Source organism: Ptychodera flava, chromosome 8 (genome assembly GCF_041260155.1).
Source record: "Ptychodera flava strain L36383 chromosome 8, AS_Pfla_20210202, whole genome shotgun sequence".
NCBI lineage: Eukaryota > Metazoa > Hemichordata > Enteropneusta > Ptychoderidae > Ptychodera > Ptychodera flava.
Genome location: NC_091935.1, coordinates 3,831,283 through 3,858,187, shown reverse-complemented (window position 1 = coordinate 3,858,187; position 26,905 = coordinate 3,831,283). Strand labels below are relative to the sequence as shown.

General features: G+C 34.4%; 1 protein-coding gene across 4 annotated transcripts; it reads left to right on the top strand.

Annotated features, from left to right (window-relative positions):
• The first annotated feature begins 115 nt into the window (after positions 1-115).
• On the top strand, positions 116-26,905 carry LOC139138226 (uncharacterized). Of its 4 annotated transcripts, XM_070706508.1 has the most exons (15): positions 116-291; positions 987-1,091; positions 5,005-5,117; positions 5,722-5,944; positions 7,243-7,339; positions 7,856-8,137; positions 8,687-8,801; positions 11,543-11,733; positions 12,002-12,153; positions 16,415-16,598; positions 17,190-17,275; positions 18,976-19,153; positions 19,552-19,647; positions 23,017-23,177; positions 24,604-26,905. In XM_070706508.1, the coding sequence occupies exons 5-15, from the start codon at positions 7,261-7,263 to the stop codon at positions 25,597-25,599; spliced, it is 2,520 nt and encodes an 839-aa protein (XP_070562609.1). In that variant the 5' UTR covers positions 116-291; positions 987-1,091; positions 5,005-5,117; positions 5,722-5,944; positions 7,243-7,260; the 3' UTR covers positions 25,600-26,905. The 4 variants fall into 4 exon arrangements, with proteins under 4 accessions (XP_070562609.1, XP_070562611.1, XP_070562608.1 ...); XM_070706510.1 differs by lacking the exon at positions 987-1,091 and having other exon boundaries at positions 11,549-11,733; XM_070706507.1 differs by lacking the exon at positions 987-1,091.

Sequence of the window (26,905 nt, the reverse complement as noted above, 5' to 3'; positions counted from 1 at the left end):
CTGTCAGTTGAAATTGAAAATAAATGCCAGCTATGCTTTCAGTGTGATAGCATTGAAAAAATCTAGTCATGTGATGAAGTATGTGTAACTACTAGAATCACCTGACCTCAATAATTAACCCACCTATGCATGCATTATGTACACAGGCAAGCCAGATCAGGTATGGGTAGACTTGTGTGTTCCTCTTTGTATCTTTCTAAGTGGAAGATAACGCTTCAATTTTCCAGGATTTGACCTACTTTACATGGTTTAGGACTTGGATTCATCTCCAGAATCAGACTGAAATGCTCGGTAAGACTTTTTTTGCCGAAGTTTTAGAGAAATGTTAATGCTGCTGTTACAACATTTGGCTGTACGTTGGTGAACTTTGATATGCATACCATGGAGGTAGTGGGAGTGTACTGGAATGGTCATGGTTCACCCCAGCTATTTGTTCTGATAAGAATTACAAAGATGTGAATTCATCTGTTTTCTACATATTTTTCTGAATCTATAATCACAGAATCTTATATCAGTATTTGTGTTTTGATAGTTTAGTAAATCAACAATGAACTAAATGCATGTAGAATGTTCAGTCGTTTGAACATAAATGGTACTCAGGTTTGCAAAGTATGTGTGAATCTACTGAAGTCTTTCACTGCTTCTCGTTCTGATGTCTCTAGAATAGAACAATTTAGATGATTTCTGAAAACTGTTGCTTAGTGGCATATGTCTTTAATTGTTACAAATGTGCCAGATAAAGTAAATCATATTTCCTTGTGATTTTTTCTGTTTTCAATTACATTCAAGGTGCATTTTCCTTTTGCAAGCTTGGTCTGCTATGGCTGGTTGCATGCTTGCAGGAGTAACCTGTGAGATTACTCGCTTGATAGACAAATAGAGCCATCAATCATAGTCTGATAACTTGTTTTCATAAACAAATGTGGATTATAATGGCCATTATTACTGTCATCAAATTAACGTAAAAATTCTATAAATTTATTTAGATCTTCTCAGGACCAGGGTATTTTCATTGGAACAACTTATTTACCCAGTGTCAGGTTGTTTCAAATTCACAAGTTTTGCAATAAAGTTTTAGGACCAAGTCAATTGTAAGTAATTTAAGACTGCCTTCAAGGTTCATTTCACTCTATTGTTGACAAGACATTGCAAAACTATTTAACTGTTGTTAATGTTTACACTCATAAGCCACATGAGGTTCAGCTAGTCTGCCAATTACAAAGCGAAAAGTGCATGGGGCTCTTTAAATTTTGGCTGGCATGGGAGCTGGCTTTGAAAAAGCTGATAAAATTTGTTTACAAGAGGACTTATGACATATTGCTGAAAAATGTGCTCATTGGCTTACCCTTGACTTTGTCTGTACTTGTTTTCCTTATTGCCACCCTTCTCCTTGCTGACTTATAAGGAATTACTAAATGCAGAATAGTTTGTTCCTTCAAAGGTATTGTATGTAAATTTGTTCACTGAAATGGATATGCAGTCATTTATTCAAAGAAAACTATAATTGATGGTGTCTAACATATGTTCTTGAAGTAAGACGATAATCACTATGACTGTGCATTATGACACAGCTGATGATAAATAGAAAAATAAAAAACCAACAAATATATTTATTTACTTGCTTATTTATTTATTTACTTTATTTACTTTATTTTTTATTTACTTATTTTTTATTTACTTGCTTTCTGTGGAACAGACATAAACTCATATTTTTCAACTTAAGGGGTTTGTATTATTTTGATACTGTGATAATCCACAGGGGCTTTATCATTTCTTTTAGATTACATTGAGCAATTGTGAATTTTCTACACACGTACTACAGCCATTGCAAAGAAAATTCAATAGATGTTAACTGAACTGTAGACAGTTTATTCCCTTGTGTCAGTGTGAAAAGGACAGAAAATGTATTTTTTTCAGGACAAAGTCAGTCGATTTTCATGAATTTTGTTTGAAACGAGATACTACTTAATTGTTTGACATGTTGAAAGACACTGAATGAATGGGTGACCATGCATATATTCAATCCCGGTTTTAAACAAATACATGAAACCATCTCAAAAAATTAAAGGTCATGACCATTAATTCATTTTTGCGATGGTTTCATTTAATTTGAGTAAAACTTGTGTCGAATATATGCATGGTCACCCATTTATTCAGTACCTTTCAACATGTCAAACACTAAGTATCTCGTATCAAACGAAATTCATGAAAAATGGCTGGCTTTGTCCCTTTAATGACAAAATCAGTTTTACCTGAGCTCTCTTAGGTAATGAAATTGTTGTTTTGAAATGTGAAAATATGAGGACCATTGAATGTTACTGTAATATTTATACTGCACATGGCGCTTGGGCTGTAAACCTAAAGCGTAAACATAAACTTAAATTATGACATGGTAAATATACATACCCTGTGAATATATAGCCAAGAAGGCTTAACTTATGGTAGGAAGTTTAGTGAGAATTTGAATCCATTAATTACCAGTTTTTTATATCATAATCTTGCTAAGCAAGATGATTGAAGTAAAAATAAATTCGAAAATCAATCAAGATTTTTGAGTTACAGTAGTCTCAAGGTTTGAAAAACCAATAAATTAGAAGAGATCAGCCAAAAATGAACCTTTTTAACATGTAAAACAGATAGAGAAAGTTGGAAACTATTTTCTTTGACTTAAGTTTTCTTTTCTGCGCAGCATCACTGAATTTCTGAATTTCTTCCATATTTAGAGAACTATAATTCAAAAAAGTCTGTAATGTAGCTTGGTTAAGTTTGGTAATTTTTTCTTTGATTTATATGTTAAATCAAGAGTGATAACAAGTTAATGAAATAAGTGGCTACTTTTTCATAGAAGCACTGAAAATCCAGAAAAATGTAAATTTTTCCAATTTGCGACTAGCAAAGAAAATTTGAATTTTGGGTACATTTTACATAGATGTATAATTCAAAACCTATATGTAGCATCTTGGTGAAATTTGGTGCTTTTTATTGTATTTTTCAGTAGAAATAGTGAAATTCTCATTTTTTCATTCATATTTTTATTAGAGAGCACAAGAAAAAACGAAAAAGAAACACTTGGTAGAGTTGATCTCATATAGTGTTGTAAATACAATTCAATGACACTTAGCGGTATCATTTAAATTAATTGCGAGTTTGCATTTACATAATGAATTTTCGTTTTTTAGGGTGAATAGCATCCTGTCGATTTATTACTGATTGACTCATTTAATGACCTTTTGTAATTAGGATGATGGCCTACATTGTTTTCACTGCCATTAAACTCATTCTCAGCCATCAAGCCCCATCTGTATCATAGTATATCTAATTAATGAAGAGGAGGACTCTATGCTCTCTGAGGACTTGTAATTAAAGTACCATTAAAAAGTGGGAACTGTGTCATCAACGATGACTTGTCCATTCATATTTTTATTAGAGTTCATAAAAAATCAGGAAAATGTCAATTTTTTCACAATTTAGGCTCATGGTGGGGTTGACTTTTGGCTACATGAAGATGAAACTGCACTGTAATACATAAAGTTTACATGGAATCCTTTCCAAATGTGGCACTTAAACACTAATATTACTTTTATGTATATCTCTAGGAGAGAAGTCATTTACTGTAATTAATGATGTGTTTCTGATGTGAGATTTCTCAGAAAAGAGAGTAAAATATATTACATTGAGCATGCATTATACATGCTAGTTTGCATGTGAGCCCAACACCGTATCATTGGTGGTATTTTTCTTTGTTTTACTTGGAGGTTAAAACAGCAAGCGAGGGTATTTGGTTGCTGATAGAATTCAGGGGTGTGAAAATTAGCATGGAAATAATCATTAAACAAAGCAAGGTGATTATTACAGCCAAATATGCTAATTTTCACCCAAGATGTCTTATATCTGCTACCAAATACAACCTTGACTCGGAATTCAATTGTCAACGTCATAATGCCAGCTGTGACGAGTTGAATCAAAGGTGAAACATGAACCAAGAAATTAGTTTATTAGATCAAGAATTGGCAGCTACTTCTCTAAAGAAAAATCTCAATGCAACTTCGGGACAGTGCTGTTTTTATTGTGTTTTTGTCTTTGATTAAAGGTCAGTTTTATGCTTTCACCACCATGGCATTCTCGGCCATTAAGCCCCAATCTGTACCGTAGTATTTTTAATCACAGACCTAATAAACGAAGAGGACTTATAATTAAAGTACCCATTAACAAGTGGGGACTGTGTCATCAAAGGTGACTTGTTAATTTTTGGTACTCTCAAACTGTTGCATTATAGCACTAGACAAATTAAGGGAAGAGAGAACAGCATCCTCAGTATATTCCTCTGTACATTTTAAACTTTACTAAACTAAAAGAGTAGCTGTTAAATTTACAATTTAATTGTTTTAAGGTTTGAGAATCATTCAGGGCAAATGGCAGGAAATATTCTATAGTTGCAGTATTAATTAAAATGCACTTGATCATCTGAATTATTTCTAATGGCCGATCTAAATTAGATTAGGCAACATCACTGCCCCCAAATATCATTGTCCAGTGTTTTTGTATTTCTGTATTGCTTTGAACAAGACTTAAAACTGGTTTTGACCTGAGGCTCAACAGATTGATCTTACTCATAGAGCAATAAATGTTTTAGATCAACTTACTCATAAAAGGTTTCCAGGGATTCATCTCCAGAATCAGACTGAAATGCTCAGTAAGACTCCTTTTGCCAAAGTTATAGAGAAATGATGTTGTCACAACTTTTGGCTGCCTGTTGGTGAACTTTGATAGGCAACCCAGCACCGATAAGAATTACAAAGATGTTGTTAATTCATCTGTTTTCTATCTATTTTTCTGAATGTATAATCACAGAATCTTTTATCAAGATATGTGCTTTTGAAAGTTTAGTATATTAACAATGAACTGAATGCATGCAAATGTTCAATCTTTTGAATATAAATGTTACTCAGGTTTGCAAAGTATATTGTGAATCTACTGAAGTCGTTCTCTTTCTGATTTCTTTAGACTAGATCAACTTGTTTGATTTCCAAGAATTTTTGCTGATATAACCATAGACCCTCGAGAAAAACACTTCTCGAGGGTCTATGATATAACCAAGCACATTTGTAGCAGTTAAGGTAAGATGTATTTCCATGTGATATTTCTGTTTTCAATTACACTGGTGTATTTCCCTTTTGTATATTAAAGCTTGGTCTGCTATGGCTGGTTGCATGCTTGCAGGCATAACCTGTATTGAAGATTTTCTCGCTTGATAGACAAATAGAGTCATCAATCTTCGTCTGATAAGTTGTTTTCATAAATAAATGTAGATCATAGGTCAGCTATGACTAAACAAGCCATTAGTTAAAATTGATAAATTAATTTTGTAAATAATATTGAAATTCATTTAAATGGAATGGCAGGACAGGGATATTTTTATTGGAACAACTTATTTACCCTATGTCATGTAGTTTCAAGTTCACTGATTTTGTTATGCAGACCTCATAAGGTCAAATAAACACTAGTACATTGAATCTTTCAAATTCCATTAGGTCACATTACCCGTTGGCCATCTTAGATTTTATCAAAATCCACTACTGGGCTTCTCGTAAAAATTTACATGGCAAATCAACTTGAAATTTATTTAAGGTGGTGACGTGGGCTGAAATGATAAAAAGACAAATCCTTCAGACAAATTGCTAGCAACAGTTATAAACTACAATAATTTTTATTTTGTTACAGAATGCCAGGAGGGACCATAACTGCCAATTTGCCACCGTATCTTAATAACAAGAAACCGTTTCATCCAACTGGCTTGCATACCATCAAAACTTCTATTTTTGAAAGTAAATTTTCTTCAAAGACAACCTTTGACTGCCACAGTTTATTATCAGTCGACAAGTCGCACAGCAATTGTGTTTTTTCAGCTGCAGATAGGCTTAACTTCTATTAACCATTGTTTGAGGTATATTATATGGACTTATTATCTTATTTTCTAAATGTTTGCAAGAATTTACAGTTTATTGTTAATCTCACAAATGTTACATTATTCATGCTTACAAGTTTATTATTATGTGGTTTATATGGAGAATTCTGTCTGCCATTATGCTGTATTCATATCTCAAGATTGTGCTGAACAGCATCTAGCTAATATCACAAGGCTTGGTTATATTTACAACAGCAGAATCCACCCACCCTAAACCTAATAAACTGTGACTGAGTACTCTTTTGCTTTGAGACCCTCAGTGAAAGCATAAAATCAACACAAACAGGTTTTCTAGTTTATGAGTCCATGATAATAACACAGAATATTACACAGGGACAGCAGTCACCAGTATCGTGCCTGCTAAACAGACAACAGCTTTTCATGAAATGTTTGTATGAAATATACGACAACATTGTAGAAGTGGCATGCCTGGAAAGAAGTGATGAGGTCAAAGTTGTGTGTGTACTTTTATATGAAAATGAGGTAAAGCCAACAGTGCATTCACGGGGCTCTTAGAATTTTGTCTGGCATGGCAGCTGGCTTTGAAAAATGCTGATAAATGTTTTTCTTAAGAGGACTTTTGACATGCTCTATATGTGCCCATTGCCTAACTCTTCACTTTGTACGTACTTTGTTTCCTTGCCACCCTTCTCCTTAATTGCATACATACATGAAACTACTAGATGCACATTTTGATCCTTCAAAGGTAATTGTATTATATGTAAACTTGTTTACTAAATGGATGTGCAGTCATTTATTCAAAGAAATTTACAATTGATGGTATCAACCATATGTCCTTGAAGTAAGACAATATGAATGTGACCATGCATTTGACACAACATGATGGTAAAAATAAAAATAAAAAAAGCCATCAAATGTCATGAGTCAAATTCTCAAACCAAGGAGAAAGAAAGGGCTTTCCCCTTACTAAAAAGACTCTATAGACCTCTACAGAGTTCTATAGATCATAGGTATTCTATAGATATTTCTAGAAGTTTAATAGAAGTTTATTGAGTTTTTGCCCCATTTTCTATAGAACTCTATGGAAAAACAAGATTCTATAGAACTCTATTGAATACTATAGAACATTTTTTGTAAGGGTCCATTCCTAAATTAGTTATGTGCACCATTACAGAATCTGATAAAGTTTACAGTGAAGCTAATTGATGGCCTTAACAATATGAATGTGACGTGTACACATTCAGGGAATTTATTTTGTTCACATTTGATCACTGCAATAATCACATTGTTCTCTTTCTGTTGTTTGGGCTTCACAGGAATTAATTCACATTGCAATGTCTGTGAAAAATCTGGAGCTTATAGTCCTAATTTTAATATTTGTGATTGGGTCAACAATAGTTTTGACAATCAAAGGTAAGTATCAAAACCTGATGGTGGTATGCAATAATGTTGTGTATCAATTCATACTTCTTTAAGAATTTACTCATGTACCGGTATGTTCATTGTTGCATTTATTGCATTCACTGATGTAATTCAGTAATGTAATTATGTAATTTTTTCCACTTTGTACTAAGAGTACTGTACCTTACAACACTCTCTGATAGTGTATGTTGAGTACTAATAAAAATGTTAAATGTTAAAATGTTAATTGACTTGCTCTCTATGGAACAGACATAAACTCATATTTTTCAACCTAGGGGTTAAATTTGTATTCTTTTGATATTATGATAATCCTAAGGGGCTTTATCGTTTCTTTTAGATTACATTGAGCAATTGTGAATTTTCTAGATTGTACAACAGCCATTTCAAAGAAAATTCAATAGATCTTAACTGAACTGTAGATAGTATATTTCAGAAATATACACTCTGTTACTGTCATATACTACTTCTTTATCTGTGATTTTTTTTCATCTTTTATCTTTGCAACAGTACATGTTCCTCACAACGCAACTGCAGTTGTTGAAAAGGGAAGACCCATTCATCTCAAGTGTTCTGTTAAAGTGAATGAAACTCACACTTTGCATGACTTGGTGTGGTACTACAATGGCAAAGAACTGCAAAACACAAGAAACACTAAATATAAAGTGAAGAAACATAAATCACTGCTCATCATAGCTAAGGCAGACTATAATGACTCTGGTAATTACTCCTGTGGAGTTCCTGGTGACGCCGGAAGAAGACACAATGATTTGACAAAGATTACTGTTGGAAGTACGTTTTACTGTTAACATTAGTTCAGTGTGTTGAAGTCAATATTTGCTTGTATAAAAATCTTAGTCTTTTTATATAAATCACCATGGCAACAAATGAATTGCGACCAGAAAACTTGAAACTTTGCAAGAAGACAGAATGCTTCCAGTAATGACATGGAGCTATGATTCTATATAATGATTCTAACATTAGGTCAGTGTGTTGAAGTCAATGTGTTGAAGTCTGATATTTACATGTATAAAAATCTTAGTTTTTTTAGATAAATCACCATGGCAACAATGCAGTTAAGACCAGAAAACTTTAAACTTTGCACTAAGACGAAATGCTTATAATAATAACTCATAGCTATGACTATGTATATGCCTAAGTCACATATTCTAATTGCTACACTATTTTGACTTCAGGTACATGTACGTGGAATCATCTAAATGACAGTCTGGGACACTGTCAGCACTGACTGCAGACATATCTGGTAGAATAAATTTAATTGGTTCAATCCTTCTGTCTTTGCAACTTACATTCATTGATATGCTTTTTTGTTTTTATCAGGAAAGCCTAATGCTACACTACGCTGTAAATCTTCAAATATGCAAGAGATATATTGTTTCTGGAATGAAACTTTCACAAACCTACCATCAAAATTTATATTTTCTTGGAAATTAAGGTAAGTAATTGTTTTCCAATACTGTAAATATCATGAAAGCTTATTTTAATTGTTGGTTTTTCTTGTCAAGACTTAGTGATCTGCTGCAATAACTAAAGACTATATTCTTGTGCCTTATTTGCCTGTTCTATTACTGGTGATAATACCGTTTCATTAAAAGTATTTTGACTTATAGAACATTAAAATGAAAAATAGGGAAAACAATAAAAAAAATTTAAAAAGTAATTTGATTTCAGCCATATTTCTTTGAAAAATTATTATTACTGCATGGCCAGGATATTGGTAAATTTCTGATGATGATAGATTGTGGTAGAATATGTTTTGTGGTTGACAATATTAGTCAAGTTGTATTGCAAAGATACTCAGTATAAACAATAGTTATTTTAATACGCACAGCCTGGTTTGAGCATTGGTGAGTTGACAATGCCATACCCATCGGAAGATGGTCCCTTCCATATCACATGATGCAAGCTCCAAGCCTGGAGCTTTTTCCCATGATTCAAATTACATGGCAACTTCCTGTACTATTTTTATCAGCTTTTGTAAAAAATCGCGCGAGTTATAAATTGGAAAAATTATGGTTTTCCTGGACAAGTGACCACAAAGCTAGCACATATGTAAATATCATCCTTGGTAAACTTCCCTTTAAAGTGGAGCTCACTTGTAGTCATTTTTCGGCACGCCCTTTGGGCGCATAACTTTAATAATCAGACATATTTTTCAGCATGCCAAACTTTAACATATCGGGCATACATATATCAGAGATATCTGTATGTTCAATATTTTTCAGCATGCTCTTCGAGCGCATTACTTTAATATATCAGACATTTTTCAGCACACCCTTCCTGTGCATGACTTTAATATACAAGACATATATATCAGAGATATCAGGATGTTTCATATTTTTCTCCACGCCCTTCGGGCGCCATACTTTAATAAATCAGAGATATATGCCAGAGATATCTTGATGTTTGCTAAGTGAAAGTGTACCGTTATGAAATCTGCATTTCATATGATAAACAAGACAAATTCCTGATACTTTTCTGTTCTCTCTATGAGAATTCAGTATGAGAAAGCAACATGCACAAATATTTCACAATATATTTTGATACAGCGACTTATTTTAAAGATAGATAAATGACAAGATATCTTTCGTTCTCATTGATGCAACTGTTTTCCTTTGTGTCCCAGGTTTTCTGTAGAATGATGCTTTTTTATGACCAAAATAACAGTTAAAAAAGGCAGTTTTTGTCATTATTAGCTGCGCTTTTATGGTTTCAATGTTACAAGAAAAGGTCATCTCAGACACTGCACACATCAGATTTGGCTAAAATGCCTCTCTATGGCTCCTCAGGAGATTTAATTGGATGGCTGGCAAGTCTTAACACCCATCAAAATTTTTGATTTACTGCCTTTTCCTCTTTGATATTAATGATTGACATCCATTTCTGTACAATAGTTCAGGACATCTGGTTAAGCATAGAAAGTGTGAAATACATTCACAGCTCATTCAAAATGTACTGTATTCAAACTTTAAGATTGACACTTTGAAATTCCTATCTTACAACTGACATACTGACATGTCAACAATTTCTTTAAAACACAGAATGACTGTTAAAATATAAATGTATGTAAAATATAATATATATATATATATATATATATATATATATATATATATATATATATATATATATATATATATATATATATATATAATTTGTGTCCACCTTTTGTTTTACAGTCGCGGGGGGGGGGGGGGGGGGGGTGTGTGTGTCACCCTGTTTTCAAAATTTGGAATAGGGGGGTCACCCTGTTTTCAAAATTTGGAATAGGGGGGGTCAGCCACTTTTTGACGTCGGCAAAAAATAATCCACGCCCCCCCCCCACCCCCCACCCCCGGCCGAAGAAACTGACCAGTCCCTAAGCAGAATGTGTCCATTCAAATTTAACAGCCAATGGAGATCTGATTCTGAGGGTCATGCTTTGAACTACCGTACCTTCTTCCTTAATTTTGAATATCATGCATAAGAAAATAATAATTGACTGTTGGCACCAGAATGTATGAAAATTTTTACAAAAAAGACAGCTGCAGTTGCTTTAAAGCTCAACAGCTGTGAATGTGTAATAAACCAATAAATGTCAAAAAATCTTGAGTTTTCCAAGAGTTTTCTTTGAAGAAGACCCATTAAAGACTGTAAAGGTATATAACACTGTCATAAGTGTTGAAAGTGGCATGTAAATTCAAACGTTTTACCACCATTGTAGATCTCCCACCGTTTTCAAAAACTGATCATGTGACAGAAAAAAAATATAGATTACAACAACATACTCTCGGCCATTGTGTGGACGCATTCAAGTAAATGGCATCATGCTTGTTTCTTGGATAATTACAAATGTGCACGAAAATACAGCATTTTTTGTACTTTTCTATGGGGGCGCCAGAGTTTACAGTTGCGGCATCTGTTTATTATTTAACTTGTTAAAATATGTAGTCGTGGTCCAAATCAGGCAGCAGTGATACGTCTATACATGTCCTTCAGTCAGCATATTTACACGAACAAACACTGGTTTGAAAATATAATCATGAAAAAAAAAATCATATAATTCGCAGCTATTGGGGCATTTAATATAATATCAACATGTAAAACTGCATTTTGCCAGTGCATGGTACTGTCTCTTTATAAAAGAAGGCCTTCAGCATGATGAACATTATTGTAATAATTATCATTTTTATTAAGTTTCAGGAAAAATTTTACCAAATGTGTAAATCACAGTGATGGTACCAAAAAAACTGAAGGATGTATCTGTGAAACTGATTACAGTTGCCGTTTTCCACAAAACTATGGCACCTCTCATACCATGATGTTACAGCTGACCAATGCACTGGGAAAAATGAAGGTTAAGCTAGACTTTAATCCTGACAATGAAAGTAAGAAGAAAATACTTCATAATAGGTTTGAATTACATTAAAAGATTTGACAAGTATTTTGAAATGTCAAATTAAGCATTATTGTTTGTCTGAGCCCTATAACTCTTTGATGTCTCTCAGCTGTCACAAAGTGTTTGTCTACATTGAGGTTGTACAATATACGCTCTATAAATGAGTATGTGACATTACATTTTACTTATTAACACAACTTTGACTGTACTTTAGGCATTATGTTGTAATTGACGTTTCCTATCTTATATCTTTCAAGCGATACCCAACAAACCCCGATCAGTGAATGCAACAACGTCAAGTTCTACTGCTACTGTTGAGTGGTGCCCTCCAACTGACTGGAAGGATTCATACCATTTAATGTACAAGACTGCTTACCAAAAATCAGATGAAATATCAACATGGAATGAGGTATATCTTTTAATTGGATCATCACCATTAATGTTATATAGCTCTTAGTGTCTTGCTAGGGGTTTAAACTAGAAATGTTATTTGTATTGATTCATTATTAGAAATAGTAAAGGATAAAATTGAATTAATTGTTACTTGCTGTATACATTTGTACAACAACTATGCCCGGTTTGCCCTCTGATGAAAACAGTTCACGTACATGATGTCATACCCTACAGGTATAGATTTTCTGTTCAATATATAAAAAATTGGCAGTATTTAACATGATAACAACCTATTATGTTTAACAACATCTTGTGCATGATTGTTGCAATAGTAACTGCACTGCCCTGCAACTTTGACTTGCAAGCTGAAAATTAGCGAAACAAGTTTTTATCTCTTTTTCTATTTTTTAGAAGTGATCAATATTTTGTATCAGTAACAAGGTGGATAATAATACTTACTGCTTTATAAAAGAGATATATTTTATTACTAGCATGTTATTAAATAATACTTTGCACGATTCGTATTTGCTCATTTACGAGCACTCAAAAAAACATGGCAGCACCTGTGAAAGCCGGGTGCACTTCGGTTACTAGCATAGTATATTATGAATCTGCGCATGCGTAGTCAGTAAGCCGCTGGCTCGACTATTAATTTATAACAATATATAATGTCCTTTGAGTAGCTTGCTTAACCTCGGGTTTCTGTAAACTATAGGAGTTGTTATATAGTGATCAGTCGGCTTATTGTAATCGACGAAATAGCGGAACTGCGAAATTGTGCAATGAGGGACTGGACAGAAATTACCAGGAGGGAGGGCTGGTGTTCTCACGAATTAATGAGGTTCAGGATGTGACTCCATTAGGTGCCTCATCCCACCAAATATGAACGCTCATGTAGTTCTTGAAGTTACTGATTTCTAGGCATATTGATAAAATCAAGGTCAAAGGTCATCCTGGTAATGTGAAATTTTGGTGGAAAACTTTGCTTACATAATCATCCCTGTCCACAAATATCAGATCTCTAGCTCTATTGGCTAGCCTTTAATTTCATAATTGTATAATAAATGAGGTACAGGATGATGAGAGTCAAAGGTCACCAGAAACTCCAAATTTTAGTTATATGGTTCATCCCTTACCGGTCATTTGTCAATATGCACCAGCCCTCTCGGACTGTGTGTAGGAAACTATATAGTCATAGCTTTGCTGCAAGGTCTAGGGCAGGTCAAAGGTCACAGAAAATTCAGAAATAATAATACTTTCAAAATCTTCATCGCAAGATTAGATCGACATGGTTTAAGACATTGACATTTGCAATGTAGCAGACTGGCCATATGGTCTACAAAGTGAATGTATAGAAATTTGATTGATCACGTACTATACAAACAAGGTAGATTTCAAGGTTAAAATCCAAGGTGGCCACAAGAAAAAAGGGTCTAAATATTATTGATGTGGACTGTGACATGTAGTGGTGGGTCAGTGCTGGTGTGCATGAAAATAGGGGAGGTCACCAACACTTTTGAAGGGTCACTATTTTACGCACAGCGTCATTTTGAAAAAATGCCAGCCCTCCCTCCCTTTAATTTCTCTCACTTCCCTTACTCACATGATGGTGCTGTAATAACAGGACAATGGAGAGCTTGTGGAGCAAGTGTTACATCGAATCGACCCTCTGTTTGCTATTTGTCGGATTTGTTCATTCTATATATTTCAGTTTCTCATCATTTCTTTGTAAATATTTGAATTTACTACTCAGTTTCTTTATTTCTTCATTTCGCTATTTTGCCATTTCGCAGTTTCGCTATTTCATAGATTACAATTAGCCTGATCAGTCACTTAAAGTTGAACTGATCATCATAACATTTTTAGCAAATATATGAATCAAGAAGACCATGAAGGAGTTGCCATAACATCTACAAAGACAGTGTAGTGTACATCATGATGTGCATCAAGGTTTAGGGCTGCGCGCAGAACACTATGATTTTTAGCTCACATGTTGACACACGTGGGCTAATGTCATAGCGATGTCTGTCTGTCTGTCTGTCTGTCTGTTTACACGATAACTCAAAAACGTCAGATTTAGTAGACAGGTACCATATGCTACTTGCAAGAACTGATTAGATTTTGGTTAGTGTGGCTTGCAAATTAATGAAGTTATGCAATATCGTTTTTTCCCGTACAATGGTTTCCCTATGGAGACGGTAATGACAGTGTAGACATATATCAAGAAATACTGCACAAAATTTCATGAAACTTTTCACAGATGACAATCTCAGAATGCCATGATGATACTGTGAGTGTCATGTCAAGTATCTGCTCATTTGCATATTAAATGAACTTTTGTAATTAGCGACATGACTCTGAAATTCCTGCACCAAACTTGATGATACGTGCAGCAAATATTGATCTTATATATATCTAATTATAACTGTGGTATAAAGCATTTAGTGGTATAAAATTAATTAAGGGTTCATTTACATATTTAATGAACTTTGTAATTAGGTATATAACTCTGAAATTACGGCAGCTAATTCAGTGAAATCTGGTACAGATATTGATCTGATAAATATCTATTTGTACTGAGAAGCATTTGGCAGTGTCAAATTAACAAATAGCTCATTTGAATATTTTATGAAGTTTTGTAATTAGTCATATAACTCCAAAATAGCTGCACCAAATGTGATGAAATCTGCTGCAGATACTGATCCGACTAATATCAAACTGTGGTGTAAAGCATTTAGTAGTGTGGAGTTAAGTAAGGGTTCATTTGCATATTTAATGAACTTTGTAATTAGCGATTTGTACTCCAAAATTACAGCACTAAGTTTGCTACAGATGTTGATCTGATAGATATCTAATTGTACTGAGAAGTACTGAGCAGTGTCAAGTTAATAAATAGCTCATTTGCATATTTTGGGAAGTTTTATAATTAGTCATATAACTCCGAAATAACTGCATCAAATGTAATGAAAACTGCTGCATATACTTATCCGACAGATATCTGACTGTGCTGTAAAGCATTTAGTAGTGTGAAGTTAATTAAGGGTTCATTTGCATATTTAATAAACTCTGAAATTACGGCACCAAATTTGGTGAAACCTGCTACAGATATTCATCTGATAAATATTTTATTGTGCTATGAAACATTGAACAGTGTCAAGTTAATTAAGGGCTCATTTGCATATTTAATTATTTTGTAATTAGTGGTATTATTCTAAAATTACAGCATTCAATTCAATGAAATGTGCTACAAATATTGATCTGATTGATAGCTAATTGTCCCATGAAACATTGAGCAGTGTCAAGTTAATTAACAGCTCATTTGCATATTAAATAAAGTTTTTGTAATAAGTGATTAAACTCTGAGAGTACTGTGCGAAGTTGATAAAACCTGCTACATACAGTGATGTAACAGATATCTGATTGTTCTGCGTACTACTATTAATGAACCTGTTATAAAACACGCGAGCATATTCAGTTCACATCTGGTTTCTGAATATTCTGAGAGGTACATGTAGCATAACAAAAACTTACAAGTTAAACTTTGCAGAAAAAACCTTTAATTGTGATAACATTTCACAGTTTTCTTTTATTTCCAAGTCATCCTATAACCATTACCAACAGCTACCATGTTAACTTACTTAATTTTCAATTAATGATAATACATTTTCTTGAATTGATTTCATCAATTTCCACTTAACACACACACTCACACTTTGATATACTAGACAGAACAAAACATGTATCTGCGCTTACAGTGTGCATAGAAATGGTAAGTCACAGCTTGTCACAGGCAGAGATTCACTGCTGTATAGAAGAACCCCATTTTCCCATTGCCATACCTATATAGCACTCTCAAATAATTTGTAAGAACAGATGAATGGATTTTTTTTGGACCTATAGTTGTAAGTACGCATGTTAACTCTAGTTCATGATAATTTCATCTAATTCAACTTTGAGTTACATACACACCCAGGGGTAGTTCACAAATGCATTCTATGCAACCTGTGCACGACAATTTGTCATGCAGGAGTCTCTGGACTTAGTTGTTTTATTATCATAATGATGTAGAATCAGTATAATATGTAGATGTAGGGGAAGGTCTTCTCATGAAAAGAGCTGAATTGAAGTGATTGAAGAATGCATTTGTGCAAATTAGTGCAACTCTAAATTTATGTGAGGGATCAATTATAGTTGATATTCCACATTCTCCACGGAGTTCTAAAATTGGAAATGTCAAATGAGCTATGATATACACTGCATTTTTCTTTTATTGATAGGAAGTACTACCTGATGAAGACCAAACCAGAAAGGAATTAGAAGGGCTCATCCCATTTACCAAGTACCACTTCAAGGTTGCATGTATATCTAACTATATCGGTGAGAAAGTGACCATATTGAACAATAGCATAATTAAATGGAGTGAATGGTCAGAAACTGTTGATGCTACAACAGCAGAAGCAGGTAGACAAATGATATATATATTAAATTCTTTGGCAATTTAAATGTCACTCCATTGTAAGACCACAAAAACTCTTCAGGCTGACTACATGTGCTGAATATGTGGACACATAGGCCAAACCCGGAATTCGAATCGACCACGGTACAAACAAAGTCATGTGCGCAAACGCACATAAACGTCGTGTATTTCCATGCGCGTTAGTACACATGTGGGTTTGTTTGTACCGGCATCACGTGATTATTTGGGCGTACTGGGTCTCGAGAACGCATCGCGTCCTTTTTATTCCGGAGTAGAACCATTGTCATGCAATTTCACCTTGTACTGTATAGTTTTAGTGTAAACTAAAATGTCAATAGAAGGTTTTGGTTTCCTGAACTATTTTGTCATGTCCTCCTTAATTGTGTTAAGTTAAGAATTTTGCCAGGACTTTAAGCAAAGGAATAAGAATTGGACAGATTTTCTTTCAAGGAAAATTTGATTATATGACATTTCCTTCAAGTTTCCTATGAAGTGTATTACTTGCCTTCCTGAAACGAGAGTCTGATTGACTTCATTGTAAAGTCAAAAAGCGCTCATATTATAATGTATTTCAGCTCCAGGTGGCGTAGTGAAAATCACTGATATCAGTCAGTCTGGATTTGATGAATATGAAAACAGGGTGTACAGACTTAAATGGGAGGTAAGATCGTTCTATTGAGAGTTGAAACTTCTTATTGGTTGTTTAGGTGCAATAAAAAAAAGCTATATACCCCGGCGAAAGTGTCGGTGGTCTAACATGGACTACCATGTTAATTCATGGTCATATGACCATGTTCAACCTTGGTAGTTCATGGTCGACCATGTTTGTTAAATGGCACAAATTACCATGGTTGTCCATGGTCACCAACCATAGTCAACCACGGTAAACCAAGGTAGTTAACCATGGTTAACCATGGTTGACCATGGGCATCAAACGTGGTTGACCATGTTATTAACCTTGGTCAACTATGATCACCGACCAATCGTATTTGATGGTTTTTGAACCAAACCCTGGGTGGAAAATTGTCAGAACGGAAAAAATCTTGGTATAAACCTCACCAAAACTCTGCAAAACACCAGTGATCCCTGACTGGTGTCATTATAACTTGACAGACTCGTTTAAGGATCAGCAAACTTAGCCTCCATTATAGTGTCCACTTCAATAACAGCCAAGCCCTTCAGATTCTATCAAAGATCATCCTCCAACATCTTCTGAGTGTTTCCCTGAATGTTCGATGAGCAAAAAACCCCTAAATTCCTCCCAAAATCAATGTTAAAAGCACAGCTACTTTACCAGTTGTTCACAGAACAGACAATCTGTTTGAAGTGAATTTTGAAGATGGCTGCTTCAAATGAGCCAATCAAATGCATTGCTTTATGACATGTGACAGCATGGTAAAGGGTCAAAGGTCGAATGACAATGGACCTATGACCTAGCCTATGTTGATATCATGTTTCGAGGCAAACATTGAGTGAGACTGAGATAGTCTTAACTTCCTGCCATTGTAGCAGTGCTTTGATGCCCTCCATGTCAATAATTCCAAGAAATTCAGCTCGATATTTGTCCACAGTCTTCTGACATGAACAAGAATACAGCAAATTGGTCTAAGCTTCCCGGGCAACTACATTAATTCTCTCTAACAACTGTGAATGATGTCAAGAGACTCAACTATGTAAATTAGAAGTGTATATACATACAGCCTATTATCAATATGATCATCAAGAAAATTGGGCATCAATATTAAACTCATGAGTCATCAAATATCATGGTCAACCACAGTTGACCATTGATAACCATGGTCATAAATACAATCAGTCATCAAATACCATGGTCAACCATGGTAGCTGATATCCATAAACAGGTCAGCCATGATAGACTGTGGTTAACTGTGGTAGACCATAGTATTGGAATGCCTACTGTGGTCTCATATCATAGCCGACCATGGTAGTTCACGGTCAAACATCAAAAACCATCAAATACCTTGTTGACCATGGTATACCACAGTTGACATTTTGCCGGGGTAGTGTGGGTTGCTAATTAAAGATGTTACAATGTAGGTTTAGGGAATGAAAACCAATCCATTTCTAAAGTAGACTGAATCTCAAATCTTTAATCTTGGTAATTTATAGTCAATAGGGCACTTCATAGTTACATTACTGGAAAAACCAGGTTACCAAAAAATACCAATGGTAAGAAGTACAGCTTCAATATATATATATATATATATATATATATATATTGGACAAGAACATTGTCTTCACCATGTGGCACTATAATGTTTAGCTCATATGTTCCAGGCTTAAGTTAAATTTTGATAACTGTACCGTAATTTTCACTTTGTTTCTCCAACATGTCTATAGCCAATGTCTGAAAATGAAGCTAATGGTATCATACTGGGATATAAGATTCATCAAAGACAAATTAACCCAACACATCAGGAAAATGACCTCAACACAACAGAGGACACAACAATAATTGTTGAAACCCCAGTGAAAACTTACAATGTATCAAATAATATAACTAGCTATACTGTTAAAGGTGAGCAAATTCAGATGTTTGAACTTTACATCTCATGGGCTTCAACTTGAGATTGCTGCTGCTTTGGTCACTGAAATTGTTCAGCATAAACTCAAATGTGTGGACTGGTATTGAGTTTTTGTAAAAGTATCAATGACATAAACACAATGGCTAAAATTGAGTGCAATTCCCAGAAGAAAAAATTGTCTGATTTTGATTATTTTGTGATACGTGAAACAAGATATTAAAGATGATATTGTTACTGGCTTACCACGATGTGCATGTTTTAACAATGCGTACCAGGTTATCAAACAGTATAACCATCAGAGGACAAATTGTTTGACTTATAAACTGAATCTGTTTGAGATTTTAGGTATTTCAGTTCTGAACTACATGTAAAAGTTGTATCCTTATCATAGGTCTACGACCAGATCAAAGGTACAGTCTTGACATTGTGGCCTATAACAGCATTGCTGATTCTCGTCCAGCCTATGCCAATATTCCAGCTGTTCCAGGTAAAGAATCACCATAGTTACTTAAATTGTTCAAGAACTCAAATTCTTGTACTAATGCCAATTTGATATCAGTTGTCAAATTTGTATAAATATGGACACTTAACAATTAAGTCCTCTCAGCCCTCCGAACACACTATAGGGAAAAATTGCGAGACTAGAGCGAGAAAATGACGCTTTCTCGCAATCAGTGAGCATCTGTTCTTATTCTCACCGCTGTCGGTGAGAAAATCTTAATCTTTACTGGAGATTAGTGAGAAATGCACTCCTTGGCAAGAATCAAGTGTGAGAACAAATTCTCACCGGTGAGAATGGAAATTCTCACCAAGTACAGTGAGAATTCAAATTCACTGGCGAGAATCATCAAGACTCCCTGTTCATTGGCGAGCGAATCATCAAGACTCCCCATTCATTGGCGAGAATCAGAATGAATCAGAATGAATGGGGAGTCTTAATGATTCTCGCCAGTGAATTTGAATTCTCACTGTACTTGGTGAGAATTTCTATTCTCACCGGTGAGAATTTGTTCTCACACTTGATTCTTGCCAAGGAGTGCATTTCTCACCAATCTCCAGTGGAGATTAAAATTTTCTCACCGACAGCAGTGAGAATAAGAACAGAATCTCACTGATTGCGAGAAAGCATCATTTTCTCGCCCTATAGTGACACTCAAATGAGTTGGGTCTTATCTACAAAGTTATCTATAAAACTTGCCTGGTTGTATACGACATACACAAAAAAGTAAACGTAATGTATATGCTACTGTCCAGCTTCCATAAGTGTAGCTGTATGTTGCAGTACAACTATACCAACAACATTTGTCTCAAATATTAGTGTAAGCAACCATTTCTGTGCAAAGGCACCGGCAATTTCAACAGAGAGCATGATTACTTGTGGCTTTGTCAAGAGAAATCCTTTTAGGATTCTAAATATATTCATTTGTAGCTACTATAGACTATAGTCTATAGAAGCTATTGGGATGTATATCTGTCAAGCGTCCACCATCAGTATGTGTGTGTGTCCATTTGTGAGGATGTCCGTCTACTCAAATATTTTGAGAACAACAATACTTACAGACTTGATATTTGTTGTGTAGCTGCAACATAGGGTTATGAAACTATCTCGTTTTTTGGTATGTGTGGAAATATGCAGATTAGCTAAAAAAAAACATATTTGGTAATTGGTAAAAAATCTTCATAACCACTGGTCAGACAGCTCTGATATTTGGCTGCAGGTCCCTAGGAATAATCTCATTCAGATGTGTTCAATCTGTGATGAAATATGCAAGTTTGTATTTTTAATGAAATTATTGTCATTTTTGGTTGAAAAATCTTTAAAAATCTTCTTCAAATTCGCTTGTCAGACAGTTTTTATAGTTGGTTGCTGGTCTGCAGTGATTACTGTCTTGAGATTTGTTGAAATTATGCTGAAATATGTAAATCTGTAATTTTAAGGCAATTTTGCCGTTTTTGGCCAAAAAATCTCCTTCAAAATTTCTAGTTTGACAGCATTAACATTTGGTATACATGTTCCTAGGGATGACATAAATATGATTTCTACAAATCATGCCAAAGTCTGTGAGTTTTTTTATTTTTGAGGCTATTTTTGTCATTTATAGTCAATTTGATTATTTATTCAAAACCGCTGGTTAGACAGCTTTGATTCTTGGTATACAGGTCCCTTTTAGGATGGCCTCAGTGAGATAATTTCATATAGTTAGGAAATGCTTAATTTTGTATTTTGGAGGCAGTTTTTGCCAATTTTGGTAAAAAAGGCTTCTAAAATATTGCTGGTCTGATTGCTTTGCACTTGGGTATATAAGTCCATATGGCTTCCATATGGCTGACCTAAGCCATACCTTGTTTGCGCATTGCAAGACATTTAAAAGAAATTGTTAAAAAGTGATGTAGTCATATTTGGTATCAATTTGTTGTAAAATTTGATTAAGGAAACAAATCTGAGGCTATTTTACGTATTGGACCAACCTAAAGCAAATATTTCATGGAGGAAACAGAAATACAGATAGGGAATTTGGATCTACATGAATTCCATTTGGCAGGGTGCACACTACCAGGAATTACCAACTCAAGTATAATTGTCTTAATTCTAATCAACATACACACACACAGCTGTCGGGTCATTAATTGATTAAGTAATCATCACAAAATGGAGTAAGCCAAGTGCTACTCACACGCAGGATTAATAAGATGAGAGGATGATATCAGGTCATTCCATCACACAAACTGAATAAAACAAAATTTTTGACTACCTTTCCCTCAAACACTATGTAAGTTTGCTCCTTCTAACAGAGGTTCAGTTTACATGTATCAGTGATCATTGAACAAATGACCTGTGTTTTTTCTGCTTTCGATCACAACTTTCAACTAACTTGGACAATGTTGACTTCCTACATAATTTGCTTGCAATAATTGTAAAAAATAATATAAATTATTATCTGATCCCAACAGGTATTCACATTTGATGTTACACATACTTCTTACACACTGGGAAATAATTGAAAACTTTCTGTTTTTCACTGATGTCCAACATTGGAAAGTTAAGAGAAGCGGTTGTTAGTTTCATTCTAATCGGTTTGTTCGGTTTACATGTACTGTTTACATTGCACATTTTATGCCTGGATTTTCTCGGTTTAACATAACTGTGATTAAATCGCCCAAACTTTCCAAGTTTGGACACCACTAGCACTTTTTTCAGGCCACTTGTTGAAATATCTATGTTCATGGCATTTAGCTAACTGACTGCTATGCCTGGGCCAGGATAATTAGTATTATAGATATTGTGAGTTCAAGCACCACAAAAAGTAATGCATCCAGTAAGACTGCTTCAAATTTGATGACACTATAATTATACATGTTGCTCATACAATGATGTGCTGGCACTGAAAAGCATTAAGCAGTATCAAACTATTTTGTATATTTAATGAATCATCATCACAGAAACCGCTAGTCTAATAGACATTGATGTTTCAAAATTTTTTTGTCAAACTGGCTGTATATTATCCACTGTGTGTGAGAGACAGATGGCAAAGATACTATAGGCATAGTTGGCAGTTTTCTATGCAAGCTATTGATGAATGTCTGTGTATATAGGGAGACTGTAAGTATAAGCCATACGGGAAAAATTTTCTGCCCTAAGAATGTTGCCAAAGGACCTCTGCACTCACAATATCTGCCAGGTACTATGAACTTCCTCAGTACCATCCATATCATAATGTTCATACAAAAAGTAGACATGATCTCCAATATATCAATCCAAACACTTTCTTATTTCTTATATAAAGTAATAATTTGCCAGTAAATACATGTACATTTATTATAAATTATTTGTATAATTTTTTCATTCTCTGTGTAGAAACGACCAACAAGCTTGACGCAGTAGCAGCCATCCTAATACCAGTCGGAGCAACTATATTAATATTGTGTGGTTTACTGGGTCGACCTCTCTACAGGAAAGTTAGGGGAACTGGTTTCTTTGATCCTGTAGCAAGAGTCCAGCTTCCTGGTGATTCTGAAGTAAGTAGTATTGGTATTTGCATAATATGTGAAAGTAAAAAGAAATCCATACAGGAAATATTCCAAATTGTGAAGGTTCTTATGAGATTACATCTGATGTAAAAATGATGTATTTGATGTGTTAAATTCTTTCTGGGCAACAGAAATTACAAGTACTGATAATTGCCTTGAAGGTCTGTGTATGTCTTATTACAGATTTATCTTGGGAGTGAGTAAACATACTCCACTTGAAGGGATAAGAGCAGAATTTGGCAGATTTCCATTAAAGATCAATCTTTATATGTCTGTCATTAAATATTGGTGTAGGTTAAATAGTTTGCCAGGAAATCATATTCTGAAACAGGCACTTCAAGAAAACATAGATATAAATTCTCCTTGGGCAAATTTTATTCTTTGTAATTTGGAAAGTTACAATCATATGAATGTCTTCAACTCCTTAAGAGTGACATCATATGCCCAGTTAAACAAGAAATTAAAAAGGAAGATATCAAGCTAGTATTTGAATTCTTAGGAGAGAGAATATGTCAAACGATACTAGAAAAAATAGAGGAGGTAATAAATTGCGTACATATGATGAGTTTCATTTATTATTCTCATTTAAAAAGTTTATCACTGAACAAGTTTTATTGTTACAGGAAAGTGGAATAGATTGCTCCACTTTTTCCAGTGTCACACAAAAAGAAACGGCCCTTAAAAGTGTTATGGAGTATAATTTTTTAGATCTTGCAATATTCTTGAAGAACACTGATTTGTGCTGATCGACCCTCCAGTAACCTTCCCAATGTTAAACAGTTTGTTTATTGCACAACTTGGATACTTTGTTGTCCTCTTGAAAGTGTTCAGTTTTGTACTTTGTCCACTTTTGGAATGTACCATACCACACTCTCTGCTAGTGTGAGTTGAGTATAATAAAGATTGATTGATTCATTGATTAAATTCTTTCTGACTGTTATCAATAAGTTTATTTTATAGACTGACAAATGTAAAAAACCACTTACAGCATGAATTTCAATTATTTTTGAAAATTTATAACCAAAAATGGTTAATTGAAAATCAGTGCCAAACTCACAGAAGTATAGTTTAGTTAATAAATGGAACATTTACAGAGTTACAGGTTTAAATTGCAGAAATGTTATTTTTCACTTAGGAGGAATAGTTGAAGTCATCACTAGCATTGAATTTCAAACATACAGTTGAGCAGACCACATTTTTGGCAAGACTGGAGAAGGCTGGGACCTCAGTGAACAATTTGCAAAGTAACATAATGCTAGGGGTTAATTTGCCACAAAAGCATCAGAATGCTGAATTGTTTTGATAAGGAAGATTTGGGCAGGTATTCTTTTGGTGAACCAAATTTTCTTTTGATTTAAATATCATCGACTGTGTATATAAAATTTAATGAAATTTAAAATATCTTAATTTACAGGAAAACAACAGTGCAGTTCTTACCAGAGAAAGACGTCAAGTCCAAGTGGAATCAGAAGTCTATGATGATCTTGTTATCACACACCTAGGTGAACCAATACCTGCACAGTCCAACAGCAATACACAGCCAAAATCATTATCAGCTGATAGAAGCTGTGTGTACAATATTACAGACAGAAATTCCGGTAGCAGGACTTCATATATTCACAGTGAGAGAAGGGATGCTGATAATATTTCTGAAAGAACTGAAATCATTCCTGATTTGATTGATGATGATGATGATGATGATGATGATGATATTAACATTTCAAACTTTCTGGGTGATATGGATCAAGAATTCATGTCAACTTTTATGCAAGACTCCACAGACAAAAATAATAATGATGATGATAAAATTCAATTGTCATGTCTGTTATCAGAACCAGAGCAGTCTGAATGTGCAACTATCAATAATGATTCAAACTACCAGGATTCAGAAAGAAAACAAAATATTCACAATCAGTTTCAATATGACCTAGAACAGATAAGCCAGGATGAGATAATGCCGTTACTATCACAGGCACCAGGAGAGACTGCATGCGTTCTTGCCGATGAGGATGTGGACTTTCAGACTTCAAAACACAAACAAGATATTCCCAAACAGTCTCAATATCAAGGGGAAAGGATAAGCCATGATGAGATAATGCCATTACCATCAGAAATAGCAGAAAAGACTGGATGCATAGTTTCCAATGAAGGTTTGGACTACCAGACTTTTAAAAGTGAACAAGATATTCCCAAACAGTCTGAATATCAAGTGGCACAGATCAACCGGAAAACTCACTCAGGGTATTGTCAAGCCACTGAATATGACTGTGTCATAGATGACTCATTGACTTTGTTGGAACCACAATCACAAAATACTAAACTCTTGACAGATGCTGATGACAATAAGGAAAGGAATACAGATCGCAGCAGCTTTGATTATAGTCATCTGGTATCAGACATTGATCAATGATAATAATGAAGACATTTCTGATGGTATTATCCTTCCAACTGGTTGGCTCAGACCAACAACAGTGGATGACAGTCATTACAGCACGATTAACGGCTGTCATCAACCCAGATTTGACATGCATAGGTTTGACTGTAATGATTGATTAATCAACCACTGTGGATGCATAAAAACAATATGGGCAACTGTTAATATATGCTATATATAGGTATTGTTAATGTATGCTATATACATGTATAGATACTATATGTATACCTTCTTGATTACCAACCAGTTTTTAATTTACACATTCCTGGGCGATCAACTAGACAGAAAAGGTAATTTCATAAACCTGGTGGTAGAGTTAAATTTACTAGCAATTCACTTATTAATCGCATTCCAAAGCTATATAATAGTTTTTATCAATGTCTGCCAATTTAATATTTCTGTTTTGAGTTTTAAAAGAAAAGCTAAAAGCCTTTGTTTTTGATTTTTTACTTTGTCCTCGTTGTGCATGTCATTTGTTTTAACTAGCTTTCTTGTCCTGTAACATCATGTTATTTGTTTTTTACTAAAATCCTCCTGTAAGTGCGGATGTATATGGTTTTTAACTGTATCATATCTGTGTTGGAGTTCGAAATAAATAAATAAATAAATACCTAATGCAAGTGACGTAATCTGTACGCGAGAGTCTGTACAGTGCCACCAGTGTTTGACTTTCACTGCTGAGAGTCTAAATTGCTATATCTTGTGAGATTCAGTAAAAAGTTTTACTTGACTGCAGATTTTCTATGTCTGCCTCTTTTATATTTTTTTCAAGCTTTTGACAACAGTGAACATTGTGGTCGAGTAAACTGTAGATGTGTACTCTCCTTAATTTTAACAGGTATGTTTGGTATAATATTTCAGTGATTTTTTTATTAAGTTTTGCTCAGTTGAAAGTTTCAGATTGCTGCCTATGAGGAGACGAGCCATGTGTTTCACGAGCTATTTTAGCAACTGTGCAAGTGAACTTGTCATGCGCTTATTGATCACATCGAAAAGACACAAAAAATAGTTCTTAGTCACTGATACGGGACTAATGGCTCTGGAAAGGATATATACAAATTATCTCCACTGAAGTTTAAGTATTGTAGTATTTTCAATTCATTATTTAGAAAGAGGCCTTGTAGTTTAGTGTCGTAAAGTAGTGAGCGCAAATTTAGATCAACTGTTCAGGTTTTCATGCATGTGTTGAAGCAGTACGCCAAAGTTTTCAATGCATTTCCTTCTTGTAAGAGATTATACATTTTGGAGATTCATTAAAAAGTTTTACTCGCATATAACTGCA